Source organism: Periplaneta americana, chromosome 1 (assembly GCF_040183065.1).
Source record: "Periplaneta americana isolate PAMFEO1 chromosome 1, P.americana_PAMFEO1_priV1, whole genome shotgun sequence".
NCBI classification, from domain to species: domain Eukaryota; kingdom Metazoa; phylum Arthropoda; class Insecta; order Blattodea; family Blattidae; genus Periplaneta; species Periplaneta americana.
In genome coordinates, this window is record NC_091117.1 from 84,176,323 (window position 1) to 84,193,507 (window position 17,185).

The 17,185-nt window shown below is 36.0% G+C and overlaps 1 protein-coding gene across 1 annotated transcript in view; it reads left to right on the forward strand.

The window, feature by feature from the left end:
• The window catches only part of LOC138697573 (glucose dehydrogenase [FAD, quinone]-like), a 36,481-nt gene extending 32,116 nt beyond the window's left edge, over nucleotides 1-4,365 (forward strand). The window contains exon 9 of the mRNA XM_069822934.1: nucleotides 26-4,365. Coding sequence (XP_069679035.1) covers nucleotides 26-226 — 201 coding nt within the window. The 3' untranslated portion in view covers nucleotides 227-4,365. The remainder of the gene's footprint in view (nucleotides 1-25) is intronic.
• The last annotated feature ends 12,820 nt before the right edge of the window (nucleotides 4,366-17,185 follow it).

Genomic DNA, 17,185 nt, shown 5'->3' on the forward strand with positions numbered 1-17,185 from the left:
AATTACTTAACATTTCATGTTTCAGTCTGGGACTTGTGCGATGGGCGGATCTGAGGACGACTCTGTGGTGGACAGTTCCTTGAAAGTGCATGGCATACGTAGTCTGCGAATTATAGACGCTTCTGTAATGCCAAATATCATCAGTGGCAACATCAACGCTCCAATCATCATGATCGCCGAAAAGGGTTCTGACATGATTAAAGCAGACTGGACTATTGGAGTTTGATAGGGGATCTAGGAAATGGAACGCTCTCATTGCAAACTTCAGAAGATTCTAAATAACATCTTGAGCAAAATCTGTCTAAAATTTTATAATGTGAGCCTATATTATCAAATAGTCTTCTCATTCATAATTCGGCGGTAGTTTGACTTTTCGGAAATACTGAAACTTCTCACAGTTTTCATCTTCACGTATATCAAGGATGTTGAGAGAATACAAGGCATGTCCATCTTTAGCGATTTTATGGTGTATAGTGCTGTTCATAAGTAAGTGGTAACTGGAACTACAGAATTATTCAACAACAAAAAATTTAAAAGTGGAAATGTTCATGTGAGGCAGTGGTTAACAAACGGGAGGTCGTATAAAGATCTGAGGGAGGTGAGAGATTATTTACAAAATAAAATAGAAACGTCTTTTTAACATACACTTACTGTGTGTTCAGAAACATGAACAACATTTAACATTAAAATAAAAAACAGTAGTTTATAAACTAAAGTAAAATATAATTTTATTAATGCAACAAACGTGCCTGTTATACAGAAAGTCGCTCTCAAATCTGAACTGTGTATTCAACAAACATATGATGATATCACTTTCAAGTTCAACGAGATTTCTCGTCTTTTGTTTGATGACAATCATAACGAGAAGCTTATTTTATCTAAATATGAGGTTGTGAATGTTATTTAAAATGTAAGAGCTTCTTTTACAAGCTCGAGGTATTCATGTATTCCAAAACTGATCTACACTCTGCAAAAACCCCAGTTCCAACATCTTATCAATAAGTACGTACATACCACTTAAATGAATTTTTCCATTTCTTTTTATTTCAGCCAGTTAAACGCAACTTTTTAAAAACGGATTTAATAACCATTTGTGACAGTCTTATTGTTTTGAGAGTCTTCCGGAAAATACTCAAAAATCTATTGCTTAGAATTTCGCAAACTTAAATGCATGTTCGTAAAGACAAACTTAGTATTTGTCATATCATACATAACAAAATTTTCCAAGAGTTCTTTCCTACACTTCAATGCATCTCTTTCCTTTTTGTCAAGAAATTTCCACCAGAAATCAAGTTTCTTTATAAATCTTTTGACTGTTATGTTAACATCTTGGCCTTGCAAACTAATATCCAAATTGTTTAAGTGTTCTAAAATATCAGCATAGTAGGCTATTAGAAATGATGTTCATGTAATACTTCGTGTCATTGTTCCACTATATTCTTCTATTTTAGTCATTCTTTGGGTGGTATTCACTAATTTTGAGTAAAACTGTTGTTTTCGATTTTACAGACATTTGTATTTTCCGAGTCCCGCGCCGTGACGTCGCGGTCTAAGGCATCCCGCCTAGGACTCGCTTTATGGAATGCGAGCTGGTTCGATTCCTCATGGGGGAAGAAATTTTCTCATGAAATTTCGGCCAATATATGGGACCGGTGCCCACCCAGCATCGTGACGCACTTGGGGAGCTACGATAGGTAGCGAAATCCGGTTGCGAATACCAGCTATAACGGCTGGGGGGATCATCGTGCTAACCACACGATACCTCCATTCTGGTTGGATGATCGTCCACTTCTGCTTCGGCATGTAGGCGTGAGGCCAGCAGCCAGCTGGTCGGTCTAGGCCCTTCACGGGCTATAGCGCCACGGATTATTATTATTATTATTATTATTATTATTATTATTATTATTATTATTATTATTATTATTATTATTGTATTTTTCGAGTAGGGTTAAGTACCGTATCAGTTCCGCTGTGGGGTTGCATATAGAAGTCTCGCACAAAAGTAGGTCGCACCTTCACAAGTTTGTGAACCACTGATGTCAAGTAAATATTTGGTACACCGCTTAAAAAACAGGAGTGTTCAGATATTGAAACTTGTTTGTCTCGATAATGATGCTCTGCGACATTCCCTGTTCTACCCCCCCACCAACACCCTTTATATGTCAGCTATGAATGATAGAAGATTTTGTGTGATCCATTACACCTTGATTATTCTTTTCTCCAATACCATCTCATCGCAGCGTGGCGTAGACCTGTCTCCTATGGCGCACCCTGGGCAACGACTCTGTCCGTAAATTGGTCTACACAACCGGCTTCACATGGGTGAATGGCAAACAGTAGAGTACCAACCATCAGTAAAAGAGAACAATTTTGGATGAAGATAATTTTGTGACATGAAAAACTATTTGTGTGATCACACGTTGCGTCATAGATCAAAATCACAGTCAGTGATCAGTAATTGTTAAACTACTTAATTTCAATATGTTAAAAATTTTGTAACTTATTGTAATTGATATGTTCCATGTGATGTCAAAAATGGGCACTTTTGTGAACAAATTATTACAGCGACAGTGAAAATGAATGTTGAATCAGCTGTGTGAATTGTCTATTGTAGGTAGATTTCGTCTCAGCAAAGGTGAACGACCTTCCAATTGGTATAGAGTAATCCTATGTGATCAACAGGTTAGCAGATACATGGTCCAATACTGAAATAGGCCTATCCATATTACGAAAATTTTCATAATGTGGTAACGACCATTTATGTAAAATGTCCAAGCTCAGAAAATGTCCAATTACATAAAGTCCAAAATTAAAGTGTCCGAACTGGTCATGGGCCAGATCTGAAAAGGTCCAATTCTTAATTGAATATGATCCAATGCCTAAAATGTCCACTTGGAACGAAGTTGTGTAAAATGTCCAGACTTACTAATAATATATTACTAATGAATAGTGATTAAAAAGTGTTACGGTAACTGTATTTAAATTAGTTCAGTTAATTTATTCAGAATTGTTATAACAAGGCACTGAAGAAATACATTAAAGTTCACCTTGATGATCATCATTATCTTCAGGTTGTGGATCAGGAAGCAAATTTAGGCGGAAAGAAATTGCTCTTAAGTAGCGAGGTGTATCATTCTCGTCTTTGAATTACTGGTATCTGGTTACAAGATTTTCCACTTGTTGATTGTGAAGGTATTTTCTACTCAGTGGATGTTTAATATGTTCATGTCCAACTAATTATTGTGTCACCAATACTTCAGTTTCATTCTGCTGTTGTTTTAAATGTTCTATAAGTCGCCATAGGCCTAGGCTTATATTTACATGGTGAGATATAACTAATCTTTGAAACTGAGAGTGGAATCCCTCCTTAGTGTTGTTCGTTCGTTGGCGACCATTTAACACTAATTCATAAACATTCCACATTTCAGGTAGGAACTAAGAGAAAACAGCCCTCCTCCTTCCTCTTGCTGGCCTACTATTGATGTATTTAGTACCCACATATTGGACGAACTCCATAATTTCTTCAAAATTATCATTGAAATTTACTACAAAGTACTAAGAATTTTCAGAGACTTTGATTTCCATAACAAAAACATTGCTTTCGTGAGTTAATCACTTGTGTGTCACCTTGGAAACATTTCCGTATAGAGTTTTTTCTCGTGGTATTGCTTTCATACGTTTGCTCCCTTTTTAAATTAACATTTTTATATAATGGTCCATTTTGCCTTTTGGACTTTTTTGTCTATTGGACATTTTAAATTTGAACATTTATGCTTTTGGACTTTTTGTTTATGGACTAAATATCATGGACGAATACGTATCTGGAGTTTCCTGTATGGACCTTTTATATATTTGGACCTTTTCGTTTGGACCTTGTCTCTGGGAATGGATTAACACGATGATCTCCCTAGTGAGCATTTCATAGATCTTAAATACAAAGTTGTTCAATTTGTGATGCAGTTCCTTTAAGAAAGACAATAAACCATATATAATAAGTTCCACTTATTCAATTTTTAAAAAAAGCTATAATTTACTTGAAAATATTTATGTTATATATGCAAAGCATTAAAATATTGCTTAAAATAGTGTTTTTATAATGTTCATTTACCTTATTCATTTTCCTTTAATATGATTTAAATTTCAAAACTGATAGAGATATTACAATAACCACGGATTTCACAACTTCCTGAACATGATTTGGAATGGAAAGGAGCCTCCTCATTGCTGGTCAAAATCACTTGTGATACCAATCTGCAAGAGAGTGAATAGATAGGATTGTGAAAATGGGGGAATTAGTTTATTAAGTACTGGTTATAAAATATTTGCAAATTTAATCAAAAATAAATTATATCAATATTGTGAGAACATTTTGGGTGAAGAACAAAGCGGATTTAGGAAAGGCAGATCATGCTGTGATGGTTAATTTTGATTGAGAAAAATCGAGAATTCAACATAGAAACACACATAGCATTTCTGGACTTCAAAAATGCTTTGATCTTGTAAATCTAACATCTTATTGAATATATTAGTAGAAGATTTTTTGCATCCCACAACAAATTGTTCAAAATATTTATAATATATATTTTAAAGGTAGCCTATTTAATCTCAATTAAAATTGCAGATAAATTGTCCGCCTGGAAGTTGGTTTTTTCTGGTGTCCGACAAGGATACCCACTGTCCCCTCTTCTATTTAACATATATATGAATGCCATGATATGTGAATTTAGGAAAACAAGGCACGGTCACATACAAATAAACCGCAATTTAAATTTGGACGTATTGTTATCTGCAGATGATTTAGCTTTGCTAGCCTGTTCAGAGGACGATTTACAAAGATTAATATACAATTTTAAACTCATAGCAGATAAATACTCATGTAAATTTCTACCGACAAAACTAAAATTACGGCTTTTTGTGACAAATAGCCCGTTCCTAGCAAGATTTATATTAATGGAAGTATTTTGGAAAGAGTTAAAGAATTTAAATATCTTGGCTACAAATTATCTTCCTTAGCAGATTTAGACATTCATGACAAAATTTTACAATATAATAAATCAATGGGCATCATAAACAGAATCATGAAACAATCTCTAGTTCAGCAACATAACCGCACTCGTGTGTATAAAACCTTAGCACGATCAGTCCTGCGCTATGGAAGTGAAGCATGGACTCTAAGGAAATGTGACGAAGTAGAATCACTGCTAGTGACATGAGATTCATGCGCCGAACAGTTGGCTGTACCAAGTGGAACCATAAAGAAATGAAGTCATTATATAGGAACTTGAAATGAACTCTATACTAGCAGACACGTATGTCTGCTAGTATAGAGTCACTATCAAGATAACTGGCGTCGCATGTGAGGCGTATGTCTAGGACTAGAATCCCTCGTTAAATCCCGCATTACCAACTTAGAGTAGATCAACTGGACGTCCAATGAAGAGATTGGGCTCAAAACTTTTTTTGGACCGTAACAATCCTTCTGGGACTATAACCTATATGGATTATGATTATGATTATGATTATGATTATGATTATGATGTTATTAATTACTCTATATGGCAGTGATCATCAGCATGCGCTGAAACGAGTAAAGGGTAAGGAGTGTCTCGGAATATGCACCGTCGTGTAGAAGGTAGAGAAAGAGAAAGCATACCCGCCAGCAGCCACGGATGCGCGATACTGCAATGTCTTATCCGCGGATAGGAGATGCTAGCCCGAGGGTACACTGTGCTGATGACCGCTGCTATAAGGCTATAATGAAGTCGCTTGGGTGATTCATTCATGCCCAAAGCCATCAATCAGTGTTAACTAAGACCTTCTCTTTTCCAATAACCTGACAGAGATGAATTCTATATCTGAGATGGATTATATCTTTACGAAGTAATTACAATATGTACTGTTAGGTTAACTGGCAACAATGTAGAATAGCAGAAGTATTTTTACGTCATTCTCACAAAGTACTATTGACGGTTAGTCTCGCGTGGTGTGGTGTGGTGTGGTGTGGTGTGGTGTGGTGTGGTGTGGTGTGGTGTGGTGTGGTGTGGTGTGGTGTGGTGTGGTGCGATGCGATGCGATGTGATGTGACATCTGTGTGGCGGAAACAATTCGGAAAGTAACAGATCTGACATTTTGATGCATTTTAATTTTAAACTGTATTATTAATAATTTTACCAATGGTTGGTTGTGCGGCTCCAAATTGTACAAATAGGGCTAATAGTAAGCATGGAGTCTACAAATTCTACAGTTTTCCTGCTGACAAAGAAAGAAGAGGCTCATAAATTCGAGACGAAAGGATTGGAAGTCAACAACAAATAATTACCTTTGTAATATAAGTATGATGAAATATTCCAAGAAATGAAATGTGATTTCAATATCTGCATTCACTAGGTAGTCATCAGGAATTCTAAGTGCATTCATTGAAACATTTATCCAGCAGGGGCGGTTATTCAGGTGAAGTAGGTGAAGTGTCACTTCACGTATTTACGTGTAAAACACAATTTTATCTCATATTAATAATTAATTCTAGTTATTACCGATACCGTATTTCTAAAATAAAAAAAGTTTTCTTTTCAGTCGTTATAAACAGTGTTTAGTTGTATAAATAGTACCTGTAACCGTCCGCTGAATAGAATAATGTCAACTGTTACGAGCGCCGAGCGGTGACTAATGGAACGTACAATACTGTGAAGGTGAAATTATTTGGGCTCCCATTCTCATACAGCACTTGATTTCCATAGTAACGTGACATACGCACTAAAGAAAGATTGTATGAGTGAAGTGCGTTTCTGAGTCTTTCAGTTACGGAGAATTGTCAAACTTATTGTACTGTCATCCTCTGAGCAATTTAGTGCTAAGAGGAATGCGGTTTCGACTAGTCTAGCGCGGTACTGGAGTGGGAGGGGACAGTGACAGCGGCAGTCTGGAAGTACAATCATACTGAAAACATTCGCCCAATTTACGAGAGCAGTATGCCTATTAGTTTTCTAACGTATTTTTGGCGAGATAGAGATACAACCATTCGTACTTACGTGTTCAGAGAAGGAAAGTATTGTAGAAAATTTTATTTATTTATTTATTATTCATTTATTTACTACTTATTTATTATTTATTTTGGTGAAGTTAAGGCCATCGCACCACCAGAAATACAAATACAATAAAATAAATAAAAATAAAAATCATAATACAACTACAATAATATTAATTAAAAAGAAGCATCATACTATAAAATTTAGCGATTAGTAGAATTGAATTAAATTTGTAAAGTAATCAATTTAAGTATACTGTACTGCTGAACTCACTTGAGAAGTATAACTACTTGATTTTGTATTTTAAGATATCACCAACAAATGATTTTCGCATGACATTATAAGAATCTGTTTTTCACGATACCAATCACACATATTCTAAAATTCTAATAGAATAAAACCAAAATTTTTCCACAACATGTTTCCTTAAAAATTACTTGTAACGGTGAAATATTTAATGAGTAATTCATATAATATTAACATAGCTAACATCAGGGAGAAGACTGAAGACTGCATATTTTTGGACGATTAATACTTCCCACTCCGCTCGGCTCGGCTTGGCTGTAGCAACAAAAGAATCTACCTGCAACCCCCCCCCCCTCGCACCGATGGCAAGAATACCTCCGGTCCCAGCGCTAAACTCGTCGGAGGAAGACAGTAGGTGGAGTAACCAGTTTGCAGATCTAACAATACTAATAATAGAGAAGGGTTGAAGCTGGTCTCTAAGGCCGGGGGCTATTGTTTAAGGGCTGTGAAATTTTAGAGTATGTACTACCTGACTCGAGAATAGTATCCTCATTCCTTGTTTCCAAGCAGCCACCCCTGCAGTGGTAAATTAGCTGGCTCTATGTTATTTTGTCAGGAATACACCCCACATATATTCGCAAAGTTTAAAAGTTATTTTCGGCGGCGTGTATTATTTCTTCTCATGAGCTCATGACCTTGCCTGTTTTGTTCCAGCTCTTGTATTTGAAAGTTTAACGCGCGCGTAAATGTACACGTGTAGTTTAATATTGTATACGTATATATTAACTTATTATTTAATGTATTTAGAGTATATTAGTGATAAGTGTGTATAGTGTATTAATCCTACATCATAGTGTATATTATATGTTTAATGACTATAGTGCTATTATACAAATACTTAGGTACCAGTACATAGAAAATGTTGATAAATGAGTGCGAAATATTTATCCTGAAAATGACACGATTTGTAATTTATTAGAAATACAGTTTTGTAGACTTAAATATGAGAATAAAAAAGATGTTTCAAATTCTGGACGACCTACAGTTCCATTTGTTATTTGTTTTAAAAAGTGCTAAGAAAATAGAGAAGTTGTATAAAATAACTTTAAAAAATTCTTCCGATGAAAGAAGCTTTTCTGTTTGAAAAGATTGAAAATTTCACTCGGAATGCTACATCACAGGAGAGACTTTCATCATTAACCCCATAGCTTTGCATAGAGATATACTGTCCACCCTCATTTAAGCTCAGACTTTTATGAAGACATCATCGACAGGTTTGCTGCTTTAAAATGTAGGAGGATTGACTTGGTATGCAAGAAATTGGGTGAGTCCTGAAATAAATTAATTTTCCTGTTTGCATGTGTTCTAGAACTAGTAAAATTGTACGTTAGTTTACGAATAATAGGTTTACTCATTATATTGGTAAAACTGTTCATGCATTTGTGTATGTAAACAGCACTACACCTATTTTTTTTACGGCGAGCCGCTACTGTTATCCAGCTTGCACTACTTCAAATACGGAGTTTAATTCATTGTTGTCACTGGTAGTCTAGTGGTCAAAATGCTGGTTTTGCTGATTTTAAGTCGGAAATTCGAGAGTTCGAGGTTCGAGTCTCTATTTCCACCTTTATTTCTTACTTGTAATTGCTTTGTAACTTTAAATTAATTGATTTTCATTGAAACACTAATTGATATAGTATTAACTTTATTTAATAATTTGTAATAAATTAATTTTCATCGAAACATAAATCTACATAGAAGTATAAATGATGACTCGAATTTGTGGAACACTTATTCTTGGATTTTTGATAACATGATTACTATAACTCTCGTGTCATGTGCATTTAGCAATTTTTGCTTGGTTTTTCTTGCCAAGTTATTCCAAGTTCCATGATTTCGAAATTTTTCTACAATATGTTGTACTATACAATATGTTTTATGCACTACTTTACTCTTTTCCTATACAAATAGCCCTTCAGAGCCAGGCGAACAATAACTTCTTTAAATCGGAACTGAGCTCCTTAAGACGCTCCACTGTACACAATTCTGAATGACAGACTAACACCAAGTGACCTCCACTGAAAGACAAACCTGTGCACACTACATGCTTGTTTAATATGCATTTAACCCTTAAATTCGCAAAGTACCCTATAGGGTACAATTGGTTAATAGGCTATATGTTATAATTTTAATAGTACAATAGAAAAAAATGATAGAAAAATTAAAATTTCACAATACTATAATATTGTATGGTTCCACGCCGTAGCGTCGTGGTCTAAGGCATCCTGCCTAGGACTCGCATTACGGAATGTGCGCTAGTTCGAGTCCTCATGGGGGAAGAAATTTTCTCATGAAATTTCGGCCAGTGTATGGAACTGGTGCACACCCAGCATCGTGATGCACTTGGGGAACTACGATAGGTAGCGAAATACGATTGCGAATACCAACTATAATGGCTGAGGGGATCATCGTGCTAACCACACAATACCTCCATTCTGGTTGGATTATCGTCCACCTCTGCTTCGGCATGTGGGCGTGAGGCCTGCAGCCGGCTGGTCGGTCTAGGCCCTTCACGGGCTGTAGCGCCACGGATTTTATAATATTGTACGACATAATATAAAATATGGACATTGCGATAGTTGTTTTCTTTACAGTCCGACACGGTTTAATAAATTAGTGTGAGAAATGAAGTTTTGCCAATTTAAGGGTTAAACCTCGTTAAAAGTAACTGGTATTGATGATTGTCAGTCAGTTTCTGTTAGATGCGTTTCCAATTCACTGTGGGCTAAAGCAAGGAGATGCACTATCACCAGCGAATAGGGATTATAAAGAATGGACACTTCGCGTCGGTACCTTTGATGTAGCCGGACTGATTTCAATGACCTTCAAGCCAGCTAAAGCGTGAGATTCTGCTTTCTCCCTAGAGTTGGCGCTGACATCACATCAGCTAGCAGTCGACACAGCGGAAATATAACACATATAATTAATACATCTAGGTACATTATGTACTCAAATAAAATAAATTGGATCCATAAAATAATAAATCCGTCATTAACTGCAATGTCTAGACTCTAGAATTCCTTTAAAATGATAGTTGAGACGTTGACCCCAACAACAATTAAAATATGTAATGATTTGATAGCGCTGAAAATGGAAAAACAAAACTCTTACGAGAAGTAAAACCATACAGGCATACCTATATTATATTATATACAAATATTAAACGAATTCGATACTTAATTTTATGATGTATTATATTATTTTATAATATAATTTATGATATCTGAAATATAAAATATTATTATTACAACTAGTTTGTCACTGAGAAATAAGGAAAAGCTGTTAACTTGAATTTATTTGAAGCAAAGCGTTACTGGATTTTGCAATAAGGTAGGCGATGTTTGGATCCTGTGTCTCAACTCTATTTTCAATTATTATCTTAGCGTATGCTCGATTACACTAACCTCTAGCGCTTGAACGTGGAACTATACGCTGGCGCACAGAGAAACAAAATACAGGAAAATTCGCTCAGTGTCCATTCTTTATAATCCCTATTCGCTGCTATCACCTTTACTTTTTAACTTTGCTCTAGAATACACCATTAGGAAAGTCCAGGATAACAGAGAGGGTTTGGAATTGAACGGGTTACATCAGCTTCTTCTCTATGCGGATGACGTGAATATGTTAGGAGAAAATCCACGAACGATTAGGGAAAACACGGGAATTTTACAGGAAGCAAGTAAAGAGATAAGTTTGGAAGAAATCCCGAAAAGACAAAGTATATGTTTATGTCTCGTGACCAGAATATTGTACGAAATGGAAATATAAAAATTGGAAATTTATCTTTTGAAGAGGTGGAGAAGTTCAAATATCTTGGAGCAGCAGTAACAAATATAAATGATACTCGGGAGGAAATTAAATACAGAATAAATATGGGAAATGCCTGTTATTATTCGGTTGAGAAGCTTTTATCATCCAGTCTGCTGTCAAAAAATCTGAAAGTTAGAATTTATAAAACAGTTATATTACCGGTTGGTCTTTATGGTTGTGAAACTTGGACTCTCACTTTGAGAGAGGAATATATGTTAAAGGTGTTTGAGAATAAGGTGCTTAGGAAAATATTTGGGGCTAAGAGAGATGAAGTTACAGGAGAATGGAGAAAGTTACACAACACAGAACTGCACGCATTGTATTCTTCACCTGACATAATTAGGAACATTAAATCCAGACGTTTGAGATGGGCAGGGCATGTAGCACGTATGGGCGAATCCAGAAATGCATATAGTGTTAGCTGGGAGGCCTGAGGGAAAAAGACCTTTGGGGAGGCCGAGACGTAGATGGGAAGATAATATTAAAATGGATTTGAAGGAGGTGGTATATGATGATAAAGAATGGATTAATCTTGCTCAGGTTAGGGACCAATGGCGGGCTTATGTGAGGGCGGCAATGAACTTCCGGGTTCCTTAAAAGTCAGTAAGTAAGTGTCTGTCCATGTAGTAGACTAAGTGTACAAACAACAGTGTTACATGAATTTCACGGAATATGTAGTTTCAAATTTTTCATCATCATCATCATCATCATCATCATCAAATACAACATGGTTTAGGCCCTTAGGCCTTTTCCATTTCCAGGATATCAGAACTGTTCTTTCCATCTCTTTCTGGGCCTGCCAAGATCCCTTCAACCAACAGATTGATACAGGAACATCTGTAGAGGGATGCTGTTTATGTCCATTCTCATCAGATGTTGGTACCACTGCTGTCTAGAAGAGTCTATGAAGTCGAGAAGACTTTGTATATGTAACTCTTCACTAATTTCACTGTAAATTAATTATGCATGTCCCTGTGTTCATGTTTAACCCACGAAACATAATGAATTTAGTTTTATTGATCTATTTGGAATTTTAAAGTCATTTCAAAGATTAGTTAAATAATATATAAGGTGTACCAACACTGTTGTACACTACATACAAATACCTTACTATAATAATACCGCAGTTTTGCGTGCGAACGACGCTGGTGCTGCTACCTACCTCCAGGTGTGGAGATATTCGCGAAACAAGCTGTAATCAACTGCAATGTATATTGTTACTGGACTAGTTAATAGTTTTATTTTAGTACTGTGTTAAAATGTCAGTGTGTATGTGTGCTGTTTATAATGGCTACAATTGCAGTATTACAAATTGCTCCAAATCGTAATTTCGATTTCCGACAGTTCATAACACGTGAGTCAACAAAATTCGTTATTAGGCCTAATGCCTTTGTCTCTGTGTTGATAGAACAATAAAAATTTGCATTTTTATGTAGGCCTAATAAATGAATAGAAGTTAAAATATATTGGAAATTTTAAGGTTTTAGCAAATTAAGTTTTATTGTTGTCTACATGCCTTTACTAATAATTTATTATTACAAGCATCAGAATACTACCATTTTTATTTTTGCAGTTGTCAGCAATGGGTATATAAAGCATTATTGTAAATTCATTCCTAACGTCAGAACTGATTTTGTCTCACTAAAGCAAAGAAAAAATATGTAACAATGAATAATTACGGGAAGTAATATGAAGTATGCAATGTTCTCATAATATGCAGCTCTGATATAAGGTACTAATAATTTTACATTAAATACTATTCAACATTTCTTAAATGTTTCATATATAATTCCACATTAGTAACTCACGTTTTAAACAATAGTCCGAATCCCGCTATGTTAATATTTGTATATGTGGACGTAATTCCATCTCGCTCCGCTAGATGTCAGGTCCGCGATATTTCGTACTCACGCCGATGCTGCTAGTATACAGCTGTCCGGTATTATTATAGTAAGGTATTTGCTATATATGCATAGCTGCGTCCGTTCTCGGTTTGTTGTGAATCAAAAATCTTCACGTTCACGTCCTCCGCTTCCCGTTCCCCTTTTGGCTTTCGTTTCTTTTCATTCTGGGCCAGCCTTCACTTATTTCGCCCCAAGGCATTATTATTACAGTAGCACTTTATGTTTTTCCATAAAATTGAGGATAATTCTGAACCAGCTTTATTATTTTTTCTTTATTCACATTATTAAATTATCATTTTCTGTGTAGGCCTACGTACTATTTCAACAATAAATTTCCATAAAAAATTTACGCTACCAAAAATGGATATTGCTCATTTGTTTTTTTACGAAGGCTTCACGAGAACATACGATCATATCCGGAACAAGAAATTCTGTTCCAGGAGTAGAATAAATTAATATCCTAGCTCATGAATTCTATTCGATTCGTTTCGATTCGATGCGCCGCTTTCTGCTATCTTCCATTTAAATACATTGTGAAGAGAAATTCTGTTCGATTCGATTCCGCTAAGTGGGAGCGGGCCTATACACTGGGGTGAAAAAGAACTCAATTGATAGCTATCGCTTATTTTCAAAATGACGTAGTATATTTATTTATTTATTGGGTTATTTTACGACGCTGTATCAATATCTAGGTTATTTAGCGTCTGAATGATATGAAGATGATAATGATGGTGAAATGAGTCCGGGGTCCAGCACCGAAAGTTACCCAGCATTTGCTCGTATTGGGTTGAGGGAAAACCCCGGAAAAAACCTCAACCAGGTAACTTGCCCCGACCGGGATTCGAACCCGGGCCACCTGGTTTTCAGCCAGACGCGCTGACCGTTACTCCACAGGTGTGGACGACGTAGTGTAAATTGGATAGATTGTATTCTTTAGTGAAGCCCACAGTAACCGATATACATAAGTTATACAAATTATTTCTTCACCCTATCATGGCACGAAAGTGAAAATCGAAATTAATTTGAGCGAGTTGGGTGGGAACACATCTCTCCTAGTGATCGCAGCTAATTTCCATTACCTCTAGTATAAACGCTAGCGATTTTCCACGTACTATTTTAGAAAGGTTTTCTAGCCATGCATACATATTCAACTTTTACCAAGAAAGCAAGTTAGTTATGTTTTTATGTATTGCTAAATAGTCAGATATTTAAATTTTCATAGAAGTTTAAAAAATAAATAATCATTATTATTAATATTACTTATTAGTATATATTATATTATCATTATAATCATTGTGTTCGCGGTCCCAATTAACTGTTCTTCGGACCCCCAGAGGGCCGTGGTGCCCCGGTTGAAAAACACTACTTTAATAAGATTTATTTACTGTAAGTATAATTTGTTTAGTTAAGAATTAAGAATTAGCCAAGAAATCCCGTGAAGGGCAAGGGCCTGCTGACTATGCTGGGTGGCCTGTCAAGCAGTTCCCGGGATAGTCACTTTTGCAATGGAATAGTGCAGACGTCTTCAAAAGCGTACTCGCGAGTAAGCCCCTGAACGTAACTGAAGCCAGTACGTAATGACCGCGCTCCGCCTCACCCATTCCCACTTGTACTGTACTCAATGTTTATGCATAAACGAAAAGCAGTGAAGGACTGCCATTATCATTGTGTTGGTCGGAGTGTTCCACCGTTTCACAATGTCTTCTAATCATGGACGTAGTACATTCAAGGATGAATAGGAAGAGAAATTTTTTTGTGTTAGTGGGGAGAATGTGAAATGCTTATTTTGTTCGAAAATTCTTAAGGGTATATTACAATACGTTTACACTCAGTTCCGCATGACAAACATATAGTTTTTTCGTTTAATTTTATGTGAAATGCGTAGGCCTACAAATATTTTGATAAATATAAAACAAGAAAATACAAACACAAATCACACACGTGTCCTCAGTATTAAACAAAAACAGCTTCTTGCTAGCTATGTTCTAGCTTGAAATATTGGAAAATCAATGAAGCCCTTTACAGAAACATCATTTATAAAATCGTGCATACAGGACGTTACTAAAATACTGTGTCCAGAACAAAGTCAAAGTTTAAGAAAATTAAATTGTTTCCAATTACAGTTCAGAGCAGGAATTTCAAGATTGTAAATGCAATTGAATCTAAAGTTGAAACCACAATTAACCAGTTTGTGGCTTACTCACTTGCATTGGACGAAAGCACAGATAGAAATGACAAAGCTCACCTAGCCATTTTCATCCGAGGAGTTAATGAACATTTTACTGTGTCTGAATGTCTTCTAGATGTAATTACAAAATACAACTGGAGAAGATCTTTTCCAGGCACTGGAAGGCACCATAGAACAGAAGAGGTTGAATTTGCAATGGCTTGTGTCAATAGCAACAGACGGGGCTCCATCTTCATAGTATGTCAAAATAACATACAAACGTATAATATTTCTTATTTTTTGATATTATTTGTAAACATAAGCAGACTGTTGCCGCGATCCTCCACTGATCGCTTCCATATGTTGAGGTACGAGTCTCTCCCTCTTCTCTAGCCTTACAGCACCTTGTGTTCGGCGGGCAGTATCGAGAGCACGAATGACGATACGCTTTTTGGAGACCTCTGGAATAGTGCGTTAAAATTCTGTCTGGATTAACATTCAATACGAACATTACAAACCCTAGTGAACAGGAACAGCTTCTGCACTACACTCGTCTGAGGTTTTGACGCGTAATATAGGCAACGGTTATATCAAACGGCTAAAAACATTTGGTGTAAACAGAATATTTGTGGAAGTGTCAGTAACGGCAATGGAAAAAAAAAACAGTGAAACATATTTTATGGGGTTTGAAGGAAAAAAAACATGAGAGAAACGTATAACTGAACCGTCATTTAATTCTGCAAAAGTATTAATTTAATAGAATGTGATTGTTTTTACAAAATAAGTCAGTTCAGCTATTTTGGGCTGCTTGCTGCTAAGAAATAAATCATACCCTCAAATTGTAATAGCTAAGGTTCGGATAAAGTAGCTGTATCAGGATAGGCTGTATAGATGTGTAGAATAGGGTCTTCACTTGCTTCAGATAAAACACTAGGGCCCAATTGTATAAAACTCCCTGACTAAAGATCAACTTTGATCGAAGATCGAAAAGTAAACCGAGTTCAGACACTTCTTCTATTGTATAAAACTTTTCTGCGATCAAATTACCTTGGTTCAAATGCAATCTAAGTTCACGTGAAAAGGATTTGGCAACATCGCATAAACAGTTGAAATCGAGCCCCTACCACGCTGTAGCGGAGAAGTGAGAAATATGTTCCCAGATTGAAGCAGCAGAAAGCCGCCATTTGTAGGTAGAAAACGCGCGGGATTTCGAAACCGCTATTTGACTACGTGTTGTATTGCGTATCCGAAAGCTAAATGTTTTTGTTTAAAGGAACAATACTTCCTTTGCGATACCTTTAATACCGTGTCTCTACTGTCAGCAGAGTTGCTAGGTTTTCTGCGAGGGAAGTCGGGATATCAGAAGCTAACCAAGACATTAGACTTATCAACAATTTAGCCTATCATAAGATGTATAGCAGTTTTCTGCACAGTGTTCACGTGCTTTTTAATGCCTAATAGGCCTATTCGCCACCGTGAGAAACACTAAAAGACGAAGGACACACAGTACAGTGAACACGACAATAATTTTTTCTTTTACTAACCAAGAATAGCCTATGTTTTAGCAATTTGCTAATAAATTAATTTTGGAACCGGTACCGCAAGCGTTTCACTATCTGACGATGAATCCATGTTTAAACATAGTTCACTAAACTATAAAACGCAGCAATTGTATGTCTCTGTTATTAGTGTAAAGTACGATATCAAAACGCTATCTTTCTTGCCACTCAACGCACTTAAAATACACAATGTTTACTAATTGCGAGAACAGGACTAGGGACCGGAACGGAATAATCAACAATGCGGTAGAACTAGAAGAAGTATTATTTTGCGAGTTTAGTTGCCTTACGGCAATCAGCTGGGCTACCTAATAGACTTACTAAATATCCGCAGGTTATCTCTGTGTGTACCATGTTACCATTTGAGTCAATATATAAATGAAAATATCGGATAATAGGAAATACAGACTAATT